The sequence below is a fragment of the Ictidomys tridecemlineatus genome, chromosome 5, assembly GCF_052094955.1.
Source record: "Ictidomys tridecemlineatus isolate mIctTri1 chromosome 5, mIctTri1.hap1, whole genome shotgun sequence".
Lineage (NCBI taxonomy): Eukaryota > Metazoa > Chordata > Mammalia > Rodentia > Sciuridae > Ictidomys > Ictidomys tridecemlineatus.
Genome location: NC_135481.1, coordinates 11,892,833 through 11,919,502, shown reverse-complemented (window position 1 = coordinate 11,919,502; position 26,670 = coordinate 11,892,833). Strand labels below are relative to the sequence as shown.

Below are 26,670 nucleotides of genomic sequence, written 5' to 3'. Positions count from 1 at the left end.
ACAGAGAGGTGTGTGAATTACATCTCAATGAAAATGAGGAGGAGGAGGAGGAGGAGGAGAGAAACCTGGAACCAGAAGAACCACACAGAGATTGTGTGGAAGAGATTAAGAGACAGTGACCTAAAAAGTTGCAACAAATTCAGCTGTATAGGTTGTTATGGAAACCAAAGGCGTGTTTAAAAGAAGAAGTGGGAAAGCAGTGTAGAAGTTTGCTGTGGCCAAGTAATAGCAGGAGTGAAAGGCAGACACCGAATTTAGCTAGTGGATGGATAACTTTAGCAAAGACTACTCCTTTTTCCTTCCTCCCAGGTGGGGACTGCCTCCAGGGGATGGGCAGTGAGGACAAGCCTCTGACCACAAGTGAGGATACTGCACAATGAAACCCGTCACAATTTCGAGGCCAGCCTCAGCAACTTAGTGAGATCCTCTCTCAAAATAAAGCATAAGGGGTTGGGGATGTATTTCAGTGGTACAGCAACCCTGGGTTCAACCTGCAGTAAAAAACACACACACACACACACACACACACACACACACAAACAACAATCCCCCCCCCACCCCTGACACACACCACAGACAAGCGATGGGATCCTGTCTTTCCTGGTTCCCACAGGGTGTTTTTTGCAGTAGGGGAGAGGGCAGGGGCTGTCCTCCACCTTTGTTCAAGCCACCCTCACCTGCCCTACCTCCACGCACAGGCATCAATCACAAATCTATTTGCTGCTCCTGCCTTGAAAACAGCTGGGAAGCCCAAGGTTCCACGTCCAGCTAGGGCAGCCACACCCAGAATTCCAGCGCCACACTCAGTGGCTCCCAAGGCGGCGCCTGAAGCAAAGGATCCCGCCCGCCTGGCGCGGCCAACCCTTTGTCAGGGGCTGGTGGGTCCCCAGGACTCAGAGCCAAAGCTTGCACAGACCAGGAGACCTGCAGCAGCCGCCCCCCACCAGCTGGCTCGGGCAGAAGGGAAGCCCCCGCCCCATCCAAGCCCCACTCCTGGAGCAGTACCCAACACCAAAGCTGGTAGCTGTCCCTGATTGTGCACACCCAAGGGTTGGGCCCCAAGTGCCGCCGCAGGCTCCAGACCTCCGAATTCCCCAGGCTTTGCTTGGGCTGAGGGTTCAGATTTCTGACCAATGATCTATCTTAAGGAGCTTGCTGCGTCCTGGGGCCTCCTCCTCCAGGGAGAACCCAGGATTGTGTAACTGGGGAAACCTGGGAGAAATGCCGCTCTAGCCCCCATTCTTCAATACTGCTCTAGAAGTTTTAGCCACTGTACAAAGGCAAGAAAGATTAACAAAAGGCTTGTATATTAAAATGAAACAAGAATTTTTGGAAGATTTTAAGATAAAAAACCTAGATGACACACAAGCAACTGATAAAACATTAGAACAAGGCTCAGATATTTTTATATTTGGACACGGGGTTAGGGAGAGCTATGACGGAGACAGATACATAATTAAGACCTCAAGTTAATTAATATTCTACTGGTTACAAGATCAACTTACAATTCAGTAGATTCCTGGTAGACCTGTAATATAGTTATAAAACATAATGGGGGAAATTATTATATTAATCATAGAAAAACCTAAAAGAAGTAAAATCATAAATTTTTTTTTAAATGACATTAAAGAAGACTTGAATAAAGAGATAAATCCTAGGTGTTTTCTTTTTCTTTTGTTGTTGTTGCTGCTGGGGTTACAGGCATGCACCACCACAGCCAGCAATATAGGCATTCTTTATACCTATAATAAGACTAAAAATTGGGTTAACTTTCTCATATATATCAAATGTCTTAAGAAATGCAAATCTTTTAATCCATTAAGTCCATTTTAAGAATCTTGGCATAAGGAAATAAATGAATAGGTAAAAATGTATACTATAAGGTTAACGATTATACGGGAAAAATGTATAAATACCAAAATAGTATTTATAATATGATGGATTCCTGTGCAATTGACTAAAAGAACAGCATATGGTTTCATGTACTAATATGAAAAAAATTCCAAAATGTATTGTTTAAGTAGGTACAAATCAGCAAGTATGATGTCATCTATAAATTAAAAATTACACTTTTACTATGTGGAAACCCTCAAATTCAAAGACAAAAAGAAACTTGGTTTCAGTTTGGGTTTAGTATATTAAGGGTATATATTAAACAATAATGACTATCTAAAGAGAGAATTATGGGCTAGGGTTGTAGCTCAGTGGCACAGTGCTTGCCTGGCACGTGTAAGGCACTGGGTTCAATCCTCAGCACCACATAAAAATAAATAGATAAAATAAAGGTACTGTGTCCATATATAACTAAAAAAAAAAAAAAGTACTAAAAGAAAAGAAAGAATTCTGGGCTATATTCACTCTTTCCTTTCTGTTTAATTTTCTGTTTTGTTGGAACTTACATGGGTAATTCTTTTTTTTTCTTTTCTTTTCTTTTAATATTTATTTTTTAGGTATAGATGGACACAACACAATGCCTTTATTTTTATGTGGTGCTGAGGATCGAATCAGGTCCCACCCGTGTGAGGCGAGCGCTCTACCGCTGAGCCACAATCCCAGCCTGGGTAATTCTTTTAAAATAAAAAAACAATAAAGACATTTTAAAATAAAAAAAACAATAAAGACATTTTAAAATAAAATAAAAGGTAGAAATGATACGTTTTTAATTATTAGATTTCAAAAGTTTAAACATTTAATAATTTTTCTTTTGTTGTTTGGTTTAAACATTTAATAATATATAATTCTGATTTATTGGCAAAGGGGCAATCACATAAGTCCACGGTAAGGCAGTGTGGAAAAAGTTTTATATGTGGATGCATATCTGATCCCTAAGTTCCATTTCTAACGACTTATTGTTTATGTATTTTTTTTATGTGGTGCTGAGGATCGAACCCAGTGCCTCACACGTGTGAGGCAGGTGCTCTACCACTAAGCCCTAGCCCTCGACCATCTAACAACTTATTGATAGGAAATAATTGTACCCAAATTTGAAGATATAATAAGAATGTTCACTAAAGTGCAATTAGAAGAGAAAAAAGGAAATCATATAAGTGTCCATTGATAGGGCACAAATTATGGTTTAGAATAGCAATGGAATAGCAGGCTATATAAGGGGCTGGGGTAGGGCTCAGCGGTGAAGCACTTGCCTGGCACGCGTGAGGCACTGGGTTCGATCCTCAGCACTATGTATAAATGAATTTTTAAAAAGGTGTTATGTTCATCTGCAACTAAAAAAAAAAAATTTAAAAAAGAAGGCTATGTGGGCTGGGGTTGTGGTTCACTAGAGCGCTTGCCTAACATGTGTGAGGCACTGGGTTCGATTCTCAGCACCACATATAAACAAAGAAATAAATAATAGTGCACCAATAACTAAAAAAAAGAAAGAAAGAAAGAAAGAAAGCTATGTAAGCATCAAAAATATTTACCAATATTTATTATTAAAATTTATTAAAAATAAGTCACTATTAATAAGGAAAGAGCATTATATAATATCGAGGAAACATTATAGAGAACAGAATGTATAATAAAACACATACAGGAGTATATCACTAAAATCCACAATGTTTTTCTCCATGAGTTGAGATTTCATATGCATTTTATTTTCTTATTATAGTCTTCTGTATACTTTGCCTATATTTTATGATCAGAATAAACCCGTAAGTTTCATTTGGCAAAAATAATTTTAAAAAATACAAAGAAATAAGAAAAAGAAAATTAAAAATAAATAAATAAATGGGAAAAAAAAAGATGCTAGTTCTCCAAGCTGGTGCACACTTGTAATCCCAGAGATATGGGAAGCTGAAATAGGAGGATTGCAGATTCAAGGACAGTAGGGGCAACTCAGCAAGATCCTGTCTTGGGGCTGGGGATGTGGCTCAAGCGGTAGCATGAGTGCTACGCCGGGCTACATACAAACAAAGGTGTTGTGTCCACTACATACAAACAAAAGTGTTGTGTCCGCCAAAAACTTAAAAAAAAAAAATACATTAAAAGTTCTCTCTCTCTCTCTCAAAAAAAAAAAAAAAAAGATCCAAATAAGGGCTGGAGGTGTGGCTCAGTGGGAGAATATCCCTGGGTTTAACTCCAGTACTATGGGAAAAAATAAAGAAAAGAATAAAAATGTAGAAAACAAAAATAATTTCAAAGCCACAGTAATATTAATTAATAAACACCTCTGAAATTCCATATTCCTAAAATCTCCCCCTTTACTACGTGGAAACCCTCAAACTCAAAGACAAAAAGAAACTTGGTTTTATTTTGGGTTTAGTTTCGATTTTGCAGACAACTAGAATGTTTTTAGATGTTACTTTTTATATTAAGTTTTAAAAATTATCTTAATTGTTCAAATTTATGGAATACAGTGTGATAACTTGATACATATACACAGTGTGTACTGATTAAATCATGGTAGTTAACCTTTCTATCTCCTTAAACTTAAAAAATAATTGGGGGGCCGGGGTGGTGGCTTAGTGCTAGGGCACTTGCCTAGCATCCGTGAGGCAATGGGTTCGATCCTTAGCACCACATAAAAATTAATTAAAGATATTGTGTCTACCTACAACTAAAAAATAAATATTTTTAAAAATACCTTAATTAACAGCAATAATTGTACATATTGATGGGGACACCTTGTAATATTTTGATACATATATATAATATGTGCTGATCAAATTAGGGTAATTAATTTTCTCCTTTTCATTACTTTGTATTTGGAGACTTTGAGCTCCTCTTGTCTAATTATTCATAAAATATGTACTAGGGGGGCTGGGGATGTGGCTCAAGCAGTAGCGCGCTCGCCTGGCATGCGAGCGGCCCGGGTTCGATCCTCAGCACCACATACAAACAAAGATGTTGTGTCTGCCGAGAACTGAAAAATAAATATTAAAAAAATAAAATAAAATAAAAAATATGTTCTAGGTTAATGTGAACTATAGAGAGACTTCATTTTATTTTATTTTTATTTTTTTTTAATATTTATTTTTTAGTGGGCACAACATCTTTGTTTGTATGTGGTGCTGAGGATCAAACCCAGGCCGCACGCATGCCAGGCGAGCGCACTACCGCTTGAGCCACATCCCCAGCCTGAGAGACTTCATTTTAAAAATGAACTTGGGCCAGGCGTAGTGGGGCATGCTTGTCATCCCAGTGGCTCAGGAGGCTGAGGCAGGAGGATCGAAAGTTCAAAGCCAACCTCAGCAAAAGCAAGGCACTAAGCAACTCAGACCCTGCCTCTAAATAAAAAATACAAGATAGGGCTAAGGATGTGGCTCAGTGGTCCAGTGCCCCTGAGTTCAATCCCCAATACCAAAAAAAAAAAAAAAAAAAGAACTTGGTGGGACTGGGTTGTGGCTCAGTGGTAGAGCCCTTGCCTCGGGTGAGGCACTGGGTTCAATTCCCAGAACCACATAAAAATAAATGAATAAAATAAAGGTACATCAACAACTAAAAAAAAAAAACTTTAAAAAATGAACTTGGCCAAATTTATGTGATAAAATCGATCAAAATTAAACACACACACACACACACACAACACACACACACACATGTAAAACTGGGGAAATCTGAATAAAGTCTATATATCAATGGATTATCTCACTGTCAATTATCTGGTTGTGAGATATTACCACTGGGGGAATTGGGTGAAAACTACGTGAGATCCCTCTGTATTATTTCATAAAAGTTCACATAAATCTACAATCATCTCCAAATAAAAAGTTTACTTTTAAAGATGAACTTTGAGCTAGGGCTATAGCTCAGTGATAGAGTGCTTGCCCAGCATGCATAGGTGCTAGGCTTGATTCCTAGCACGAATCAATCAATCAACAGACACCAATAAATAAATAAATAAATATTGATTAAATTTTGCACCTTGAAAAGGAAAACAAAACAAAACCAGGAAGGCCTTTTCAGAGCCAGGTGGGGTAGAATCATCACAGAGGTTCTCCAAGCTGGAGGCCCTGCTGTGAAAGCACCTTTTGGTGAGCACACACTGTGTACCAGGCCATTACATAGCCTGAGGACCTTTGAAGGAGGCCCGATGTGAATTCATGAAGGACAAACAACTCAGAGCACTAACTTAGGGAACAAGAATTGGAGCCAGGTCTGTCTGAAAGCTCAGGCCCTTCCTACTGTATCACATTGACTACAAATCTGGGAATGACTTAAAAGACACCAAAACATAACAAAAACCTACTTCAGTGTTACCTATATTTCTTTTGGTATAAAGAAATAAATATTTGAGTGATTAAAAAAAGGTGGAATTGTATTTAGATAACAGGAATTTTAAAAATGTGAGCATGTGCCGAGTATGGTGGTGCATGTCTATAATCCCAGTGGCTTGGGACGCTGAGGCAGGAGGATCACGAGTTCAAAGCCAGCCTCAGCAAAAGTGAGGCACTAAGCAACTGAGTGAAATCCTGTCTCTCTATAGAATACAAAATACGGGATGTGGCTGAGTGGTTGAGTGTCCCGGAGTTCAATACCTACCCAAAAAAAAAAAAAAAAAAATGAGCATGTATGTGAATATCATTTCTTAGGTATGTCACTGTGGTCCTGATTATCAAAAAGTACTTTCCAACACCCAAATGGACTGTGCTCTATTTAGTGATCCTTCACCGAGGAATGAACTTTTGTCTTTGTGTTCCTTCTTTGATAAAAAGTGATCGCTCCTTGTGAGATCAGTGCAGTCAGGGCCATGACCACTCCTACTTTCTCTTCTCTCGTTTTATCTGCAAGGTCCATTAGCTTTCCCACTTTCTGCTTTTATATCAAGCCAACTGGTTATTTTTAATCCTCTAAAGTCTTCTCCCATCTGTACGGACCCAGTTGACAGCCTATGGTAAATCACATCCCTGGAAGCAGGTAAGGGTGAGGTCCTAGGGTTTTGGACCAAAGAGTGGGTCTGAATAAAGGGGCATATTTCTGGAAAGAGAGCATTTCACTTTTATTAGATTCTCAATGTACCTGATAACTCCAAAATGATCTAAACTACTTGTTTAGTCTAATCAGTAACGAAATGGGCTTAAAATAGAAACTTCAAAACTAATCACTTAAAAATAATAAACAGCTAGCATGGAACACCTCCCTGGTGCTTCATCTGTGATCTCTGGAAAGCATTTCCCGCTAAAAGGAACTGGGATCCTTGGAGATACAGCTGATTCCAGATAGAGGTAGGAAATGCACAAATGAGCCTAAAACCTCTAAACATACCACAAAGAAAGGAAGCCATCAAAGTCGGGCCTTGTGGCACAAAGACTTAGGAGCCAATTTAAAGATGGGAAAATCAAGCCAGTCGAGGTGGCCTGTAATCCTAGAGTCTCGGGAGGCTAAGATAGGAGGATCATGAATTCAAAACCAGCCTCAGCAAAAGTGAGGTATTAAGCAACACAGTTGAGACCCTGTCACTAAATAAAATACAAAATAGGGCTGGGTATGTGGCTCAGTGGTTGAGTGCACCTGGGTTCAATTCCTGGTACTCCACCCCCGCCATCCCCCCTACTCTCCCCACCCCCGGCCAAAAAAAAATTGATACACACTTAGCAGGCATAAAGCCCTGGGTATTATCCCCCAGCACTAATGGAAAAAAAAAAAAAAGGTCAACTTGAGCATCAATAAAAATGATGTCTACAAGGATCTGAAACATATATATCAAATATATATAAAAATATGCATTAAATATTCAAACATATTTAAAACCATGATACCATAGTAATATAAAATTACTCATTGGTTACCTTTGGTGTATACAAGGGACCCATTTCATGATTTTGAAAACAAGTAAATATGAGGAAAAAGTCAAGCATTTATTTTGCCTATCTAGTACTAGCTATACTTCAGAGTAAACACATAGTTGAAGAGGGAGCATTTCTTTTTATAGAAAGATTATGGGTAATAAATGAATAAAGATGACAGAATTAGATTAATACCATTTTCAATCTCTAATTAAATAATGGGTCTAATTAAATAATCATCAATGGCTACTCACATCCCCCAAACAGAAAGAAACAAACAGTGTAAGCTTCTTGAAGTTCACAATGTTCCTGAAATTGGACCAAGAATCAAGATCCAACTCCCAATTTATATGAAATTCAGGAGTCAGGGAACATTTAAAACAATATCAACAAACTGGGAAATGATACAGGACAAATAACCTAGAGTTTTTGCAAGAAAAAAGGAAGAAATGGAAGGGGAACCTATAGTGTAAGGATTATAGAGATACAGATATTCACAGTGTCAACTAATTATGTAAACCTCATTTAAATTCCTATTAAAATAAACAAATAGTACAAAGACAGTTAGCAGACACTGGGGAAATTCAAATGCTGACTTTAAGGAGTTACTGACATTTTTTAAGGTATAATAATGATATTTTTTTTTAAGAGAGAGTGAGAGAGGGGGGAGAGGGAGAGAGAGAGAGAGAGAGAGAGAGAGAGAGAGAGAGAGAGAGAGAATTTTCAATATTTATTCTTTAGTTCTCGGCGGACACAACATCCTTGTTGGTATGTGGTGCTGAGGATCGAACCCGGGCCGCACGCATGCCAGGCGAGCGCGCTACCGCTTGAGCCACATCCCCAGCCCCATAATAATGATATTGTCATAATATTTTTTAAAGATTTTACCTCTTATAGATCACCTGAAATATCTACGGATGAAATAATATAATAACTTAGGTATGTTTCAAAACAATCCAGAAAAGAAGGAGGGAGAAGAGAGGTACATGTGAAACAACTTGGCCTGTGACTGGATCATTGTTGAAGCTGGTGATGGACACATGCCACTTATTACACTATTTTCTCTCCTTTTCTGTGTATGTTTGAGACTTTCCACGGCAAAAACAGTTAGCAGTTAAAAATATTAACGTTTTTCAATTTGGTAATGAAGGAAGCCCTGTATGAACATCATTTCTGAGATCATATAACCGGGCTATTTTAAAATAAAATTTCTGAAGAGGTTCTTGAAAATTCAAAAATTATACCAAATTATGTTATGTGCATGTATCAATATGTAACAACAAATAGTACTGTAATGTATAATTATAAAAATGACCTTATTAAAAAGTTCAAAAATTTAGGGGCTGGGAATGTATCTCGATGGTAGAGCAAATGCTTAGCATGTACAAAGTCCTCAATTAGATCCCCAGCACTAAAAAAAAAAAAAAAATTGAATTGTTTTGTGTGGTATAAGTGATCATCAGCAAGTTTTAAGTAATTTGGTTACATGGAACATTATTAGAAATACTTAATTGTTTGAAACAGACATTTTTATTACTGTGTATATATATGTGAATGCATGATCAATGTGATTCTGCAACCTGTATAATCAGAAAAATGAGGTATTATATCCCATCTATTTCAAATGTATGATATGTCAAGGTCATTGTACTATTATGTGTAACTAATTAAAACAAATTTAAAAAGGAGAGAGAGAGAGAGAGAGAGAGAGAGAGAGAGAGAGAGAGAGAAATTGTTATAACCAGAACAAAGGTTGGCTCAGGCAAACCATCTACACTGAGGCTCTGACCCTCAGTCAGAGAAAAAAATGCCAGAAGGATATTGACAATTACTAAATATATCTTTGACAGGCTATGTCAATACTTGAGGGAGAAAAGCAATTTGTGTTTGATTTTAAACTAATTCTTTAAGTACTTTGGTTTTCAGGTTTAAAAAATAGTGCCAACCAAAAACTCATGTCTGCTTAAAATATTAACAGTGTAAATAAGCCAACAAATAAATAGATAAAAATTAATGATATAATTTTAAACATCACTGAGGAAACAATAATTTAGGACAAGGATTTCAAGATTGGTTCAACTGCCACAGATTATTAAAACATTCCAGTCCTAAATTCTAATCAAGCATTTCCCCAACTAATAAAAATGTGTAGTCGTGGGAGGAGGGAAGAGGAAACACTTTGTCTCTTAGAGGCTATGTTCTGGAGAACAATGCCTTCCTTTGGAATCTGTGCCATAGCAGACAGGTACACCCCAGGGAGGCTGTTACTTCTTAATTACCCAGGAAGCTCCATTCCCAGGGGTTTCTGCTCTTCCTCTCATCCTTCCTCTCCTCCACTAGTAAATAGCTGGGGAGTTAATCAAAGGTTCAAAGGTTGGTGATAACAGGCGGTGACAAACTGATGCCCTGCAGCTCAGGTGAGCATTGGCACAGTGGCCAAGATGGACTTTATGTCAAATTTGCATCAGAGATGGCTGAAGGATCAGGAGAGTTTATTTTCGTTTCTCGGAAAAAAAGAAAAAGAAAAAGAAATCATGTTCAGACTCAGACACTAGATACTAAAGTAGAATTCTGCACTTCTTGATGACATGGGCAATCAGGGCAAAGGGGAAATTATGGGAAGAAATGAAACACCTTCAGAAATGGAGGAGGAAACACACTAGTAGGCAGAATCCCTGAACAACTGCATGGAGAATGCCATCAAGGAGTTCCATATCCTTACCTTATGGTAAAACAAGCCAGAGAGGGAAGCAATTTGCTCCAAGTCACAGCAAAACAGGAACAGTGTGAGGTTTACGACTGATTTCCAGAGTGAGGCACCTCATGCCAATCTATAAATATGGAACGTGGCATTCAAGGGCCAAGCAAAAGCTTAACCAGCTTAAGGACTGGGTGGAGCCAACACAGCGGGCACTAGCAGCTCAAGAAGGGATGGGGAGGGGCAGGGAAGCAGCTTAAATCATCTTAGATGCGGTGACCTTAACCCTAGTGAGTGAGGCAGCATCCTAGGTGGATGAATTAGAATACAGGTCTTTCTAATCTGTGTTAAATTTTAGCTTTGAGGATTCAACCTAAGCTCAGCAACATCAAGGAATAGATGGGGCCCAGGCTGATCTCTCTAGCTTATTTAGAAAATCCTCTCAACTAGAAGTTGAGAAGAACTCCCATTTGGCCTCGACAGAAACTCTCCTGGAAGCTCAGGGGCAGCCCTTGTCAGCCTCGCTCTCTGGATCTGCCCATTTGTCTCAGAGATGCCCACTGAGGCTTCCCTCAATGCCTGCCATCTATTACCTCAAACCTAAGAGTGACTGCAGCATGGAATGGATGGGACTCTGGCCAACCTGACCAGAAGATCGTGGAAGGGACAAATTGGTCCCCTCACTATAGAATGGGAGGGACACTTTCCTCTCCACCTCTTCCACCCTGCCTTGTCTTTATTCTGAAAAGAACTGAATTCAGTGCCAGCGAGAGGTGTACAGGGGTAGGGAGACAGCACAAATTGTCAGACTACCCTCTATCATTCCATAGGAGACTGACCTCTGCAAGGACAGGCATCTTTGAACAATCATGTATGGTGAGGAAGGGGACAAGCAAAGCAAGAACAAATGAAGCTGGCTAGAAGCCCTCCAAAGCCTTTTAAGGACAGAGCAGAGGGAGAGCCCTAGATCCACACCCAGGAACAGTGTGGATCTAGGGCTGATTTGGGCACAGGCTCACATTTACACCACTTGGCTCCAGGCTACCTGGCCAGGGGTGCAGGGCTGTCCACCGGAGCTCAGACTGGTGTTGGGACCTGGGCAGGGGCAGGAATTTACAGCTTCATTCACTGACTATTTTTCCCTATATAATCCCATTCCCAGGTCCCCAAAACTTCATGGAGCAAAACCCACAATTCTTGATGTCCTCTGCAATGCCACTTGCTGTCTGTTCTAGCCCCTTACTCTTCCCCATTTGCAAGAACTTTCCTTCCTCCCAGGTCGACTTTGGACCAGCTTTCCAGGCTTGAAGACCGGCCCCAGCCCGCCCAGCCTGGCGCACGGGCGGGCGCGGCCGAGTCGTGCTGGGACAGCTCCGCGCTGACTCCCGGGCAGCTGCGAGCCGCTACAAGTGTAGATCCGGCAGAGAGGAAACGGCAAGACACTGAAGGGGCCAGCAGGGAAGCCACAGACTTTGAGTGGAGGGCATTCGGAACTGATCGATATGGAGGGTAATGAATAAATAAATATATGAATGAATGAATGAATGAATGAATGAACGAACGAACGAACGAACGAACTGCAGCGATGGTGGCGGGTAGCGGTGGATTCAGACTGTGCCCTCCATTGCTCTAATGCCACCGGGACCGAACTTCAGCCCCCAGGTTCGGCACCCTCAGAAACATCCCGTCCCCACACGAACACCTAACAGCTCCGTAGGCGCCCAGCCCGCGAGGTGCCGCTCTAGACCCGAAGCCGCTTTCCCGCAGTCAGAAAGTGCCTGCCCTGGGGGCAGAATGCCCTGAGGTGGTGTGGGGCCCCGGAGCTGCTCTGCTCCACGAGACATTGAGCCCCCCGAAGTGGCTTCTGGAGTCGCAGACCCAGTCCCAGGGCCGCAGCTTCCTTACCTGTCCGCCTCTGAGGCCTCGCTCCGGTTCAGAGCGGTCATCCCGGCGCCTACTCCAGACCCGGCACCGCGCTCGGGACCCAGAGCCCGAGACTCCGCCCGCCCCGGGCAGAGCCCGCCTTCACCCGCCAATTGGCTGCTCTGTGGGCCGGGCCAGCCCATTGGCCAAGACTTCCCCTCTCCTGACCGCCCAGGTGAGGCCCCTATCTCTACACAGACCCGCATTCTGGATTCCCAGAACGTGAGGTCCTGGAAGCTAGAGCCCAGGTCTACATACCTACGGGTCCTCACATGTAGCCCCTTTTTAATTTTGTCCTCCTAGTCTTGGAGCGCGATGTCCTCTACAGGAACGCAATCCTGCACTCCTACAACCCATCCCAATGTTGAGATCCAGGGTGTTCCAATTTGGGACAACAGGGAGAATTTTTAACATGACAGTCAAAAGTCCAGGTCACCAAGAATGCAAGGCCCAGCATTTCTTTTTTATTAGTGGATGGACCTTTATTTATATGCGGTGCTGAGAATCGTACCCAGTGCCTCACACATGCTAGGAAAGTGCTCTACCACTGATCCACAACCCCAGCATTATTTTTACAAGGAATCTGCATTGAGTTGGGAAGCAGTTATTAAGAGGTCAGTGATTGGTGTAACTAACAATGAACTGGGCTGAGCTGTGCAATTACAAATGGACCCAGAAGTTTTAGTTTTTAATATTGCTCGCCTGCAGGCCCCTTTCCCCACCAGGTTATTTGGTCTTGAGAGTTTCAGGAGAGGGACACACTCAATCCCATTCTTACTCTACCCACCCGCCCACCTTGATCCTGCTGTTATCATGAAGAGAGCCATCAACACACAGAGACCCAAAGGGGGAAACTGTACACAAACTTTCTGCACCTCAGGGCAGAATCTGAGAGCAGGGACTCAACCTCAGTTCCTTCTACTGGGGCTGGGGTTATGGCTCATGGTAGAGTGCTTGCCTAGCGTGTGTGAGGTACTGGGTTCGATTCTCAGCACCACATATAAATTCATAAAATTCCACCAATAACTAATAATAATTTAAAGAAAATAGCTTTCTACTACAGGCAGACCAAAGTGGAAAACCAACTAACTAGTACAAGGGCTACTTCACTCTAGGATTACACACCAGTGTAATCTCAGGAGAAACTTCGTGCCTGCCTTCTCCCATCTTTGGCCCAAATAAGGCATTACCCAGGGGTGGGAAGTTTTAGACAAAACCAGCCCAGTCCCCAGTATGCTGGGAGTAATCTGCAACTCAAGGTAGTAAGCTACTGCCTTCCTAGTTGCCTCTGCATCCTGCAGATGGGCAAGTCATCTAAAACTCCCACCACAGGGCACACAGCTATTGCCATTTCCACCTGCTCAGGGGGCAGGGTTCAGCCACCCCCCCAGCCCCCACCAAGCAGAATAAAGAAACAGGTGCTTCAGCTGTTGTTTATTGACATACAGGTAGGCTCTATAGCAACAGGCCTGGAGGTGGCTGCAGTGTGGGGAAAATGGAAGGCAGGGGGTGGAGCGTTTTTCTGCAGCACGAACATCAGCCCAGTGGAGTGCAGGAGAACAACACAGTGCACAACAAGGTGGAGTGGGGGAGGCTGAGGCAGTTGGGGAAGCAAATAAGTGTCAGGGTCCGTTTGCATACACTGGAATCACTGCCCTACACCTTAAGCTCCTACCCCAGCTGGCTGTCTCCTGACCCCAGGCCAGGGCTAGGAGTTCTCTGGGCATCCACTCTCTATAGGAACTAACTAGAGGAGAAGGAGTTGTCACCTTTTCTCCATAGCTCTGGAAGCCTCCAGTCTTACGTTCCTCTTTTGCCCCCTTTTGGGTGGGACCACATGATGCAGCCAGGCTCTGGCTATCCCACTCGAGCAGGGTCTAAAAACAGACTTAATCTTCCCTGGTGTCCCAGCCCACCAGTGCCACACTACAGCCTAGAGTGAGCACTAGAAGCATTGCTGGCCTAATGGATGGGTTGGGGAAGGGGATAGGGCAGGGGCAGAAGGGGATCCAGGGATCATCATGGCACAGGTACTACACGCATGGTGTTGGTGAAGCCAGAGCCAGGGCGCCATCCAGTCAGCACAATGACCACATCTCCCTTCTTGAAGAAGCCTCGAGCCTTGCCTGAAGAAAAAAGATTGGTGAATAAAAACCAAGCCAAGCAGGTACGAACCTGAGGCAAATGCCCACATCAAGAAGCCCTGCTTGGTGGCACACATAATCCTAACAACTCAGGAAGCTGAGGCAGGAGGATTATGGTTTCAAAGCCAGCCTCGGCAACTTAGAAAGGCCCTAGGTCTCTAAATAAAATATATAAAGGACCAGGGAAGTGGCTCAGTGGTTAAGCACCTCTGGGTTCAATCTCTGGTATTAAAAAAAAAAAAAAGCAATCAGCAGCCACTAGTCAAAACTGGCGAACAATTACTCCCTCACACCACAAGGTGGTGCCAACCACACAGGGAAAGGGGAAGAGAGTAACCTCTGGTCAGGTGGCAGAGCTGGCAGGAACCTTTGGACATCATTCAGTTTATACTTTAGAAGGTAGCTGCTTCATCTCATCCCATGACCTCCTAGGTTTTGGGTACAAAGACCACATCAACACATAAATCTTTGTGTGCGCCACTCCACCATGCAGTAGCCCTAGTCAATTTTATATAAAGAAAACCTCAGTAATAAGCAGATGCCAAGTAATAGACAATTAATTTCATCTGGTGCCCCAGAGTGGGAGACTAAAGAAAAGGAGTAAGATGCTTAGCCTCACCCCTCAAAGAGCCCTCTTCCCTTACATTCTCTTTATAGGATGGGAGGATTCTGAAAAAACATTTCCATTGAGTATGAAGAGCAGTCAGCTGGGCTTCTTGTCCCAGAATGGATGGGGTTTGCATGCCTCCGTTTGTATTCCCCAAACCTTCAGCATCTCAGAAAAACCAGAGCTCAATCACTCCTTCCCTTCTAAGCTCCAGCCCTTACTCCCAGCTACGCACCAACATTCATGGCCAAGTTCACTCGGAGGTCCACATCCTCAGCCCAGGCATCCTGGACTGGATCCTTACACACCACAGGGAAGATGCCACGGTACAGGTGGGCCTGGCGAGCTGTCTGGGGATTCCGTGTCACGGCAATGATGGGAGCACGTGGGCGGTATCTGGCTACCTGGTGAGCAGACCTGAAATGCAATGGGAACAGGAAGAGACCATTAAACAGTGTCCCAGAAGCCTCCCAGGAAGCACAACATGGCCTTCAGTAGCTCACTCTAATCCAACTCAATTCGCCAGCCTGAAAGAGCTTTTCCCGGGGCCTCCCTTGGAAAGTAGGGAACTGCCTCCCAAGGCTGGGGAGCTCCTAATCTTGAATCTTCCCCTCCAGAAGGCTATGCTGCTATTTGCCCTCCATTCCATCCCCTCCCATTGGCTGATCATCCCGATGTGGGATTCTCAGTCTTACCCAGTTACCCCACATGGCCCATTGGTTGCCAGAACCTCTAAATTCTACCATTTGGCACAGAAAGGCAGCCCTGGCCCAACCTCATCAGCACCCATTGCTCTTCCTGCCAGCCAACAGCTACAAGCCAAGCAGCATGTGAAAAGCACCCGATTCTTAAAAGGGGCAAAGAACTGCAGCACAGGGCTGGGATCGTGGCTTGGCTTGCCTATCACGTGTGAGGCCCTGGGTTTGATCCTCAGCACCGATAAAAATATATAAATAAAAGATATTGTGTCCAACTAAAATATTAAAAAACACCCTGCAGCAGAGTGACCAGCCCTCGGGGAATCAACAACATGACACTTCTCAACTGTTATATCCCCTTCCCTACCCCACATGGTTCCCAGGTCCCCCAAGTAGTGCCAGCAACTGGACTTTAGAGCCTCAAGTTCAAACCCGAATATCAAAAGAAACCTTAGAAGTTCTATGATATAATATAGAACCCAGGTGAGCAGGTAGAACTCTGGGTGCTACACAAAAGGCAAAAACAGAATGGTGGTGTGGAAGCATGTCCAGGAACCTCTGAAATTCCCCTGCCAACTGCTTCCTTGAACACTGACACTATACATAAGATGCAGATGTGTTTCAGAAATTGGGGAGCGCCTTGCAGAAGGAACTGGGCCCTAGAAGGCAAGCTCTGAGGACACACAACAGGTGTCAGGGAAATCTAAGATGATCATAGCAGAACACTGCTTCAAGTTTGGCCTCCATACACATCCTTCAGGGAGAAATAGCTCTTGAAGTCCAGTCCAGCTGAGTGAAATCCCAGAAGACTAGAGCTAAAAATAGCCAAATAGCAAGGGTTGGCCCTTTCCACAAAGGTCAGTCCTAATGGTTGTTTAGGCAAGAGCGTGGAGCCTCTGCTGAGGGAATCCACACAGACCCTGTCCCTGTATCCTGATGCTTTGGGAAGCCCACTTGCCACTCCTCAGTGCATGGGCACTGCCTGTCTCTCCTCTTTACCCTGACCTCCAGGAAACACTTCCCATCCTGCTGTCGAGGTCAAGGAGCACACTCCCCAGACTAGAAGATTGAGAGACAGTAAGACAATGTCCCAGGCTAGGAAGGAACCTCAAATCCAAGGCCAACCACAGGCCTGTATACCTTAGTTACAAAGAATACCAGCAAAATGGCATAGCAACCTTTCCTAGACAGGACAGACTCATCTTTGGGGTGCAAATAGGAACCAGTGTACCAAATAGGGGCATAGTGAACAGCATTAATTTCCAAATGATTTTTTAAAAAGTACACAGTAAATACTACAAACAAAACTGGCTGTCTTATGCTATTATTTTTTAATTTTTTTTTTAGTTATATTGGACACAATATCTTTATATGTGGTGGTGAAGATAGAACCCAGGGCCCCGCACATGGTAGGCGAGCGCTCTACCACTGAACCACAACCCCAGCCCCTATCTTATGCTATTTTAAAGGAAGAATACTGGAGATTAAACTCAGGGGCCCTTTACCACTGAACTACACCCACACATTTTTTTAATTCTAAAACAGGATCTTGCTAAGTTCTTTATGGCTTCACTAAATTGCTGAGATTATTGGTGTGCACCATTTAAAAGCTAGAAGACCAGCTTTTAAATATCAAATAACCATTTGCAGTTGGTACTTAGAGCCTATCCATCATTATACAATTTTTAATAGTTCACTGTGAATCATTTGCTTTGAATCCAAATGATAAACACATTTGTTGAATGCTGCCTATACTATAGTCCTCCAGGCGCGAGGAAGGAACTCTGCCCATGCTGGGATCCTGGACTGAAGGAGCTGGGAAGGTGGCAGCTAGACAGTCCTTACCTTGACTCAGCATCATCTGAGTAATGTTCAATGCATGACTCCCAGGACCCCCAAGGAGAGGTGCCACCAGACCAGGGTGTCCTCAGGGAGCCACTGCCACCTCCTACCTGCCAGACTTGGTGAGCACGATAATGGCCCCACTGCAGCACTTGAAGGATGCCTCCACAGCACCCACGGCGGCGGCTTCTGTGGGGTCGCTGGTAATGGGCGCCAGGCGGCGGAGCTCCTCAAATAATTGCAAGTGGTAGATGGCAGCCTCTGCCTCACGGGCAATCTAGGGGAGCAATATCCGTCCAGAGGGACAAGAGGGGGACAGAGCTTTGTCACAAAGGGAAAGGGTGGGGAAAAAGTTACAGACAGCTGGCAAGGAACATATCCCTGGGCACAAAGGCCAACAGGAGCATAGTCACTGGAGGTTTGGAGATGAGCAAGAGCAAAACTCCACAGGAAGCAGTCCTTCACCAGGTGCCTGTGACTTCTACCATGCCTATTGAAACAAAGGACCCTTTGATCCTGCCTTGTCATGACCTCCCTGGCTGCCTTCCTGCAGATGAGAAGAGGCTGTGTGCCAGGGCCAAGTGCAGGGCTGGCTGGAGCAAGCAAGAAGTTGGTTATCCTACAGTGGTACCTGCCCTTGGGGCCCTACCTGCCAGACTCCGTCAGAACTATCAAAGCTGCTGCTAAACACTTATAAGAAGCCTCCACGCTGCCCATGGCCATGGCCTCCATAGGGTCTGTGGAGAGACAGGAGGCTCGTGCAAGTTCTTCAAACAGCTTGCTGTGGTACATGGCTGCCTCAGCCTCCCGAGCTATCTGTAAGGTTTAGGAGAAGGAAGGGCAAGGAAAAGGGATAAAGAAGGAAAAAAAAACAAACCAAACAAGAGACAACACATGGAAAGATAGAATGGGGAATTAATAAGAGAGTAAGGTAAGAACGACGTAAGATTTAACCTTAGGTTAAATCTGTTGTTCAGGCAGACACAGAGGCAGAATGGTAGAAGTCCACCTGCTCTAGGAGGTATGGAGAATTTTGTGCTTCAACTGATGTTTCTTCCCCTCTGATATAGGGGAAACTGGGACTTCCATCGTAGAAGGATTTTTTTTGGTTAGAGCCATAGCAATATGGTGGGTAGGCTCTAGCAGCTGGACATAAAGACATGCCTAGACTGAACCCACACTACTCCCTGGCAGAGGACTTGACCACGCTGCCTCATGACACAGCTTATAGCAAGAAACAGGGCCTCCTTCCTCACATGGCTGTCTGGACGAGGTAGGGTTGCCTCATGGATAAAGTGTATTTTCCAAGGCCTGCCATGGAAACAGACTGAACAGCGCTGCAAAGCTGGGGTCAACATAAAGCCAGAGCTACACAACTGAATTCTCAAATTAGGAGAAGGGAAACTGGCTAACTTGCGAGGGGCACGTTGCACAGCCATGTGAAGATATGGAGGCCTGTGGAAGCATGCAGACATGTTTAACAAGACATGATTAAAATCTAATGATTAAAATGGTCATGAGAAAGCCAGTAAGTTATTTATAGACTGCCTGCTCAGATAAAGACTAAGAAAGAAAATTTAAGCTTTAGAGGATTATAATGCCATTACCAATACCTTAGTGAACAGTAGATAAGACTAATACCATCTTATTAATTCAGTAGTATAAGCAGATGCGTGCCAGGGTATACCAGGTTAAAAGTATTCTTTTTATAAGAATGGAGTGCATGCAGCCCAAAGGATAGTGGACATGAACAGGAAATAGGACCATACCTGGTACTGCCTAGCTCTTAACTATGGGTCATGAATTGCATCGGTTAGACATAGGAGAAAGCCATGAATTGTTAAGGGAGGCTGTGGCGGCCAGTGTTAACTGATGATAGAAAGGAGAGGCCTGTACCACCTGGAGGAGCAGCTACTACCTGGCCCAGACCTCATAACTTATCTTCTGAACAGTGCCATGCAATCCAAGCCTTGAAGCTCTAAGATGTCTGTCCATTCACAGAAAGACCAGGGTATGGAAGAAATGACATGGAATTCAGAACCCAGACCTCACTACAGTCCCCATATAAAGACCTCTCCTCAGTACAATGATGCAGGAGACAAGACTGGTTTTGAAGTCAGCAGACCTGTGCTCAAACCCAGGCTTTATATTCATGTAACCTGCAACTACAAACTGAAGTAATGGGAGATATGAAGATTATGTGGACACAGGATTTGATATATTTAATAATAATGGCAGGGAATATTTAATGTTAAGATTATAATTAATTATTTCAGCTAATCCATTTTAGGACAAGGTCTTGAGATATTAATTGACTTGTCCAAAGATATAACAGTACTCACAATCTGGTTTCAAAGTTCTATAAATCAAGTCAAGGTCAGCCTCCAACCCCTGAGGCCAAAAAGTCACATAACTAAGCAAGACATAGAGGGGGGACATGTAGAGATGCAGAAAGGTGGCTGCTCCAGAGGTGATAGGCTGAGAGGCACTTTCATCTTGGGTAGGAACTCAGTTCACTACCAGAAGGCTACTTAAGCCCAGTAACAGGATATATATAAAGTAAAAGAGATACTTAGTACAGAGTTGGTTTGTTTTTTCAGTTATTTGGGGACCTGACAAAAAGGGGATCACACAAAGGGCTAAAGGGCAAGCTTCTTTTGTTGACTAGAAAGGGAACAGATACAGGGAAATTTCACTGAGGTGTATGTTATAGAGACTGACCTAGAACTACCAGGAAAAAGTTAATTCATAACACTTATATTATCAGGCACAAGCAGCCGTAAAAACTAATCCCTAAGTTAATTCTTTGGAAAGTTCCAGGGAGGGATCAAGCAGGACAAAGGAACTGGAACTCTTATCTCTGAAAAGCAGAGCAGCAGAAGGACACAACCAAGCTGGAAATCTCTAAGAACTCCTTCTCAGGGAGAAAGAACACCCATATCTCCCCAGAAGTTCTCAGTCCAAAGCCCGCAAGGCTCAGTGCCTTTCCACTAGTCACTTGATGTCACTTTTTGGTCTGCACATCAAAGTAGATTCCATGCTGAAGGCACCATGCAAGGCCAGCTCAGGCAGCTCATGTGGGCAACACCCACCAGTGCAGGCCCACAGGTGGGGAATCAAATCAGAAGGCAAACAGTAAGCACAGCTGGGAGCATGGCCTTTTTCAGAATAGGGCAGAGGCACTCAGGCCCTCTGGACTGTCCAGAGTTTAAAAGTACTATATCAGTACCCCAGGACTTAAATCAAGGAAAGGAGCCACAGAAACACTGTGTGATGTCTGATGGAGGATGCCTCCAGAAATAGGAGAGGGTGTGTGAAGGGAAGACAAAACAAACCAACAAACCAGGAGGCACCCTGCACCCCCACTCCTTTACTCTTGTTGCAGTGACTGAGGACCATGAAAGACCCTGGTTAAGAGGATACAGAAGCCTAAAAAGCTCTGTGCTAGAGCTTGCCTCCATACCAGCTGGAAGCCTAGGGCACAGGGTGGGCCCTAATTACTCACCAGGTGCTGCATGCGAACAGCCTCCAGAGGGTAGTCCCCTTTGGCTGTTTCTCCAGACAGCATGATGCAGTCGGCTCCATCAAGGACTGCATTGGCCACATCACTGCCCTCCGCCCGGGTGGGGCGGGGCTTCTTGATCATGCTCTCCAGCATCTGGAAAAGGACAAAGCATTGATAAGACTTGGCCTGTGCTCTCTTCAGAGACAAATGACTATAAGCTGATCCTTGGGACATAGTGTGTAGGTTCATAGAGCACAACTTGTGTAAGCGCACCAGGGGGTGGGGGTATGAGTGTGTATGTTAAGTGCCACAGGGTCCATACATAGGAAGAGACCAGCTAGGCTCTACAACTTTCCCATAGAAGCATGTGAAAATGAACAGGAGAACACAGGAGGGGGGACCATGCCTGTGTAGCACAGATGACAGGCTTCCCAGCTCGGTTGCACCGCCCAATCATCATCTTCTGAGCAAGGAAGACCTTCTCTGCAGGAATCTCAATGCCTAGATCACCACGAGCCACCATGATCCCATCGCTGGCCTCCAGGATCTCATCAAATCTGATGAGAAAATGGGGAAGAGATAAAGAGAGCAAGGGCCACAAGTACAACTACTGACCAGAAGATGTCAGAGATTCTCTGACATAGATATCCATATATAATGTCACCATAGATGTGTAGAAGAGATAAAACTTTCCAGCAATCTCAGCCACACAGGATGGGCCAACAATTCTGCTAGGCTTCTTCAACTCCAATATGGATACTTCACTGAGGGGAAACAGGGGGAAGGGACAAGGTCTCTTCGGAAGTCCCATGGGCTCCTTTTCCCTCTCTGTCTGCCTCCTATAAGGAGCCCCTTTGATTATCTCCCTACAATCTCTACTGTCCAATCACCACTTCCAAGGAAGAAAGTAAATCCAAGGCCTGCTGATTGCTTCTGACACAAAAACGCACAACCTCATTTAGCCAAGAACATTTGAAGGCTGAACATTTTATGGTGGTTCCTTCCCATGTGGTTTTGCCTGATGTGGTTTGAGCCAAAGTCAATTAGCAACCATGGCTTAATAGAATGGCAAAGAGGAGAATTTCAAATTGCCTAAACAAAGGTTAAGGGCAGTAAGATCATAACAGTGGGCTTAGAGGTTGCTCTTCTCACCCTCCCAAGACACTCCTAACCACACAAGTAAGTCTGGGTTTTTAGCAGTGTCACTAAAAACTGATTGTACTCATTTGACTCTACTTTGTGAGCACTGGGAAAATGGTTAAGCTCAGGTGGAACAATCTGAACCTGGAGAGGACCCATGTTTCCCTAATGGAAGCTGAACAAACCATACCAGAATTAGATTGATCACCAGGCCAGCTGTTTTCTAGATGAAGTCCAAAAGGCCCTAAGCTTCCAAATGTCAAAAAGGAGGCCCTTTCTAAGTATCTGCTATTTCCCTATTCTAGCCAACACTGCTCCTGCTCAGGAGTAGAGCATGAGGGCCCTGGACCTGGTGACCTAGTCCACAGTCCACTCCACTGCTTGTCCCCAGGCCCATGGAACAATGCCAAGCTTCCAGCATCCCATTCACCTGAAAAACCATGAGAAACTTAAAAACACCAATTATTCTGCTCTCTCAAGATACTCTGATTCAATGAGTCTAGATCAATCTTGGGAGGCCACATTCTGATAGGCAAGTGTAGTCACAGGATAAATCTTGCCCTTCAGAATGCTGAAATGGAACTGAAGTGGGGAAGATTGGGGACTTACCTTCGAACTCCTTCGTGATTCTCAATTTTGCTGATAATCTTGATGTTCTTTCCTTTCTCTCCCAGGATCTTCCTAACTTCATGGACATCAGATGCTTTGCGGATGAAAGATGCAAACACCATGTCTACATCCTGCTCAACCCCAAACTTCAGATCCTGGATGTCCTTTTCTGACACTGCAGGCAGGTCCACAGCAGCCCCAGGAAGGTTCACACCCTTCTTGCTGCCCAAGGAGCCACCATTTTCCACCTCTGTCACCAGAAAGTCAGCACCTATGCAAAACAGAGTAGGGAGGGGAGGGAGAGCAATGAGGGAACATCTCAACTGGAAGACAAGTAGCAGACAGCAAGCCCTTTCTCTCCATTCAGAGGCACACAGTAGGCACTAGAACCATAACCAGAATTCAAATCCCAGGTCCACTAACTGTGTGACCTTGAGCCAGTCTATGTGCCTTAGTTTCCTCACCTCTAAGTAAGGATAATAATACCTACTCATAAAATTGTTTTAAAATTACTCAAATATATGACCAAATATAATGTTTACTTAAGGAGCTGGGATTGTAGCTCAGTGGTAGAGCACTTGCCTTGCAAGTGTGAGGCCCTGTATTTGACCCCCAGCACTACATAAAAATAAACAAATAAATATAAAGATATTGTGTCCATCTACAACTAAAAAAAAAAAAAAAAAATTTACTTAAATTTTAGCTATGATTCCTAGGCACAAACAGTCCTATTTACATCATATTGATGGATGGAATATAGAAGGAAGCAAGCAAGCAGACAGTCAAGAAGCATAAAGGATAAATAAAGAGGAAATCTTCTCATATGTTGCAGGTTTGCATTTAGGCTGGGCTGGTGGTTTTTGAGGATAAATGGGTTATGAAAGGCATTTCTAAGAATGTATTGATTCAGTCTTGCTTCCCGACTTCCTTATTTCAAGAAACTTTAGAAATGGGATGTTTTTAGAACCTGACCCCCACACATACCTTTTTCCTTCACCAGCAGAGAAATAAGTCCATCATCCACATAAATCTTGCTACCCACTTCCACCACTTTGCAAATGTTCTTGTAGTCCAGCCATAGGATGTTCTCATCACATTTCTCCATGTAGGAGTTATCCAGAGTGATCTTAAGAGTGGCTCCCTTCTTCAGCTCCACCTCTGCAGTGCCGCTCTATGTACATGTAACAAGAGGGAATGTAAGAATCCAGACTGCAGAAGCTAGCAACCCACCATCTGACAGGAATGGAAAAGTTCTTTCCCCCAGGGAACAATGTTCAAATCTCAGATGAAAGTAATAAGAAAACTTTTATCTTCTTGAATAAATGCTCTTATTCCCTAACTTCATAGATTTCAAGGGAATAATCCAGAGAAAGAATGATGTCATACTACTCAATGATGGGGGGAAGAAAGATATGAAAAAATTGCTCCTCAAAGTGAGAGACACTTGGGAGTGGCTTTTAGAGTAAAAACCTGCTCCTCTGTAGTACCATTTTCAAGCAAACTAGATCAAAAAAATTTTTTAAAACAATGAAGAAAACAAGACCTTCATTTGCACACCAAAACAAGGCATCCAGGCAAGACAGACTATCAAAGAGGCATTTCTGGGGCTACCTTCTTTCTCCAAGATACTTACGCCCTTGATGAGCCCAGTTCGGATCTCAGGTCCTTTAGTGTCCAGAGCCACAGCAACTGGCCGATAGAGAATGGGGTCAGAAGCAAAGCTTTCTGTGGCTGCACGGACATTCTTGATGGTCTCTGCATGGTACTAAGAGAAAGGGGGAAGATAAGTGTCCTCTCACACCTGGATCCAACTCATTCCTTGCCCCAGAGCTGAAGCTGATCACTTAGAAAAGCCTGTGGAAGTTCCAGACCTCTACCACCATCCTCTATTCTCACTGTCCATATACTGGGCATCCTCTATACACTCCCTTTAATGTCCTCAGCCTTAAACCAGTCTTGGGAATGTTCAGAATACTACAACCAAAAACCACTAAAGAGGCCAGGTACACTGGCACATGCCTGTAACCCCAGCTTGGGAGGCGGAGGAAGGAGGATTAAGAGTTCAAAGCCAGCCTTAGCAATTCAGCATGGTGCTAAGCAACTCGGTGAGACTCTGACTCTAATAAAATAGAAAATAGGGTTAGGGATGTGGCTTATTGTCAAGTGAAACTGAGTTCAATCCTGGTACCCAAAAACAAAAACAAAACCCCACTAAAGCCAAGGGTTTGAACAAATCTCATCTGTGTCTCTTCAATGTTCTCTTGTCCCTAGGACTCACTGAGAACCCTAAGCAAATAAAGCAGAAAACTGGAGCAAAAGACCCAAGACTTGTGTTTGGACAAGATTTCCCTAGCTATTAGGATCAGGTTATGTGCTTTTTCTCTACTGATCCCAACTACAATTCAAACTGAAAGTTGTTGACTTAAGCTCAAAGTGGTCCAAGCTAAATAATTCATTACTAAGGTCACATGGACCTGGTTACATAATCACATTCTAGAGTTCTAATTAGAGAGGAATAGGAAAAGGTGGTCAGATGCTTTTTTCTGAAGGAATTCCCCCCTTCACTTGCAATAAATCCTGGTTTGAATCTTCCCTTAAAGCCCTTTCCCTTTGCCACTACTGTTAGATTTAAAAAAAAAAAAGACTTGATCAACATAAGACGCCAAAAGAGCTCTTAGATACTATAATCCTTGTGACACATTACTGATAACAGGGGTACTTAATTGAGCACTTTATGGGCCTTGTCCTTTAAACAACTTTGTCCATGAGGGCAGCAACTGCAAGCAGGCTTGCTTACTATTTGCAGGTGGTTGGTGCAGAGCTGGAGCCATAATCTAATCTCTAAAGACTGTGCTGCCTAAAGGCTATGTCTGAAATTCTCAGATTGGAACTCACACTCTAAATGACCCACTGGTTTGTTTTGTAGAAGTCCTCAAAGTTACTGAGCTTCATCCCCAGCCCTTTTTCTTATTATTTTTAGACAGAATCTCATTAACTTGCTTAGGGCCTCACTAAATTGCTGAGGCTATCCTTGAATTTGCATTCTCCTGCCTCAGACTCTGAGGCTGCTGAGATTACAGGAATGCGCCATGCACCCTGGTGTCAAATGCCTTTTCCTCAGAGTTGATTTGATATGAGTTAAAGAACATATGAAGTATCCAGAATGGAGTCAAGTATATGGTCATTATTTAATAAATGTTACATATTATCATCATAATCTTATAGTGACCATTCTTACTTAATCCCATTGTAGAACTCTACCACTCCTAAAATAAAATGTTCTTGATCATGGGTCATAAAATTCCTTTAACACACTATGGGATTTGAATTGCTAAACAGTATATTATAATAATGACTAGATTATTATGCTTTCTGTCCATCTTTCTAAGTAAGATTGATTGGTCTAGAGTACTAACCATTAGTACTAACCTGGTTAGTCTGGTTTTGATACTTTCCCTGTCTGTCCCTGTCAGTGTATTGGTTTTAAAAGAACATGGGGGAGATTTCTGTGCTTCTGTAATCTCTGGAACAGTGTAATGGAGAATTAAACTGTCCCTTGAAGGATACAAAATTTAGCTATTAAAGTCATTTTGCTTTGAGTTGAGGTGGAACTTACTGGTAGAGCACTTGCCTAGCATGTACAAAGCATTAGGTTTGCTCTGCATCATTTGTCTCTTTAACATTTTTAAGGAAGCTAGATGTCATACTCACTTTTCCAACTTTTTAAGGTGATTGGGTTTACTCATATTCTCTACCTTTTGAATAAATATATTTTCT

General features: G+C 43.3%; 2 protein-coding genes across 10 annotated transcripts in view; both read right to left on the bottom strand.

The window, feature by feature from the left end:
- Gramd2a (GRAM domain containing 2A) overlaps nt 1-12,438 on the bottom strand; it is a 36,071-nt gene extending 23,633 nt beyond the window's left edge. For 2 of the 7 annotated variants that reach the window (XM_021728001.3, XM_021728007.3), the window contains exon 1: nt 12,331-12,437. In XM_021728001.3, coding sequence (XP_021583676.3) covers nt 12,331-12,371 — 41 coding nt within the window. In that variant the 5' untranslated portion in view covers nt 12,372-12,437. Of the gene's footprint in view, nt 1-1,505; nt 1,529-10,449; nt 10,730-12,330 lie in introns of those variants that run through there. The other 5 variants (XM_078049350.1, XM_078049351.1, XM_040275516.2 and 2 more) reach the window with 5 other exon arrangements.
- A 1,329-nt stretch (nt 12,439-13,767) lies between these two features.
- Nucleotides 13,768-26,670, bottom strand: part of Pkm (pyruvate kinase M1/2) — a 28,448-nt gene continuing 15,545 nt past the window's right edge. For 2 of the 3 annotated variants that reach the window (XM_078049348.1, XM_005316753.5), the window contains 8 exons: nt 24,527-24,658; nt 23,878-24,064; nt 22,894-23,164; nt 21,551-21,701; nt 21,145-21,297; nt 17,750-17,916; nt 15,335-15,516; nt 13,768-14,474 (listed from right to left, as the gene is read on the bottom strand). In XM_078049348.1, coding sequence (XP_077905474.1) covers nt 14,368-14,474; nt 15,335-15,516; nt 17,750-17,916; nt 21,145-21,297; nt 21,551-21,701; nt 22,894-23,164; nt 23,878-24,064; nt 24,527-24,658 — 1,350 coding nt within the window. In that variant the 3' untranslated portion in view covers nt 13,768-14,367. Of the gene's footprint in view, nt 14,475-15,334; nt 15,517-17,749; nt 17,917-18,288; nt 18,456-21,144; nt 21,298-21,550; nt 21,702-22,893; nt 23,165-23,877; nt 24,065-24,526; nt 24,659-26,670 lie in introns of all 3 variants that reach the window. The other variant, XM_013359045.4, reaches the window with a different exon arrangement.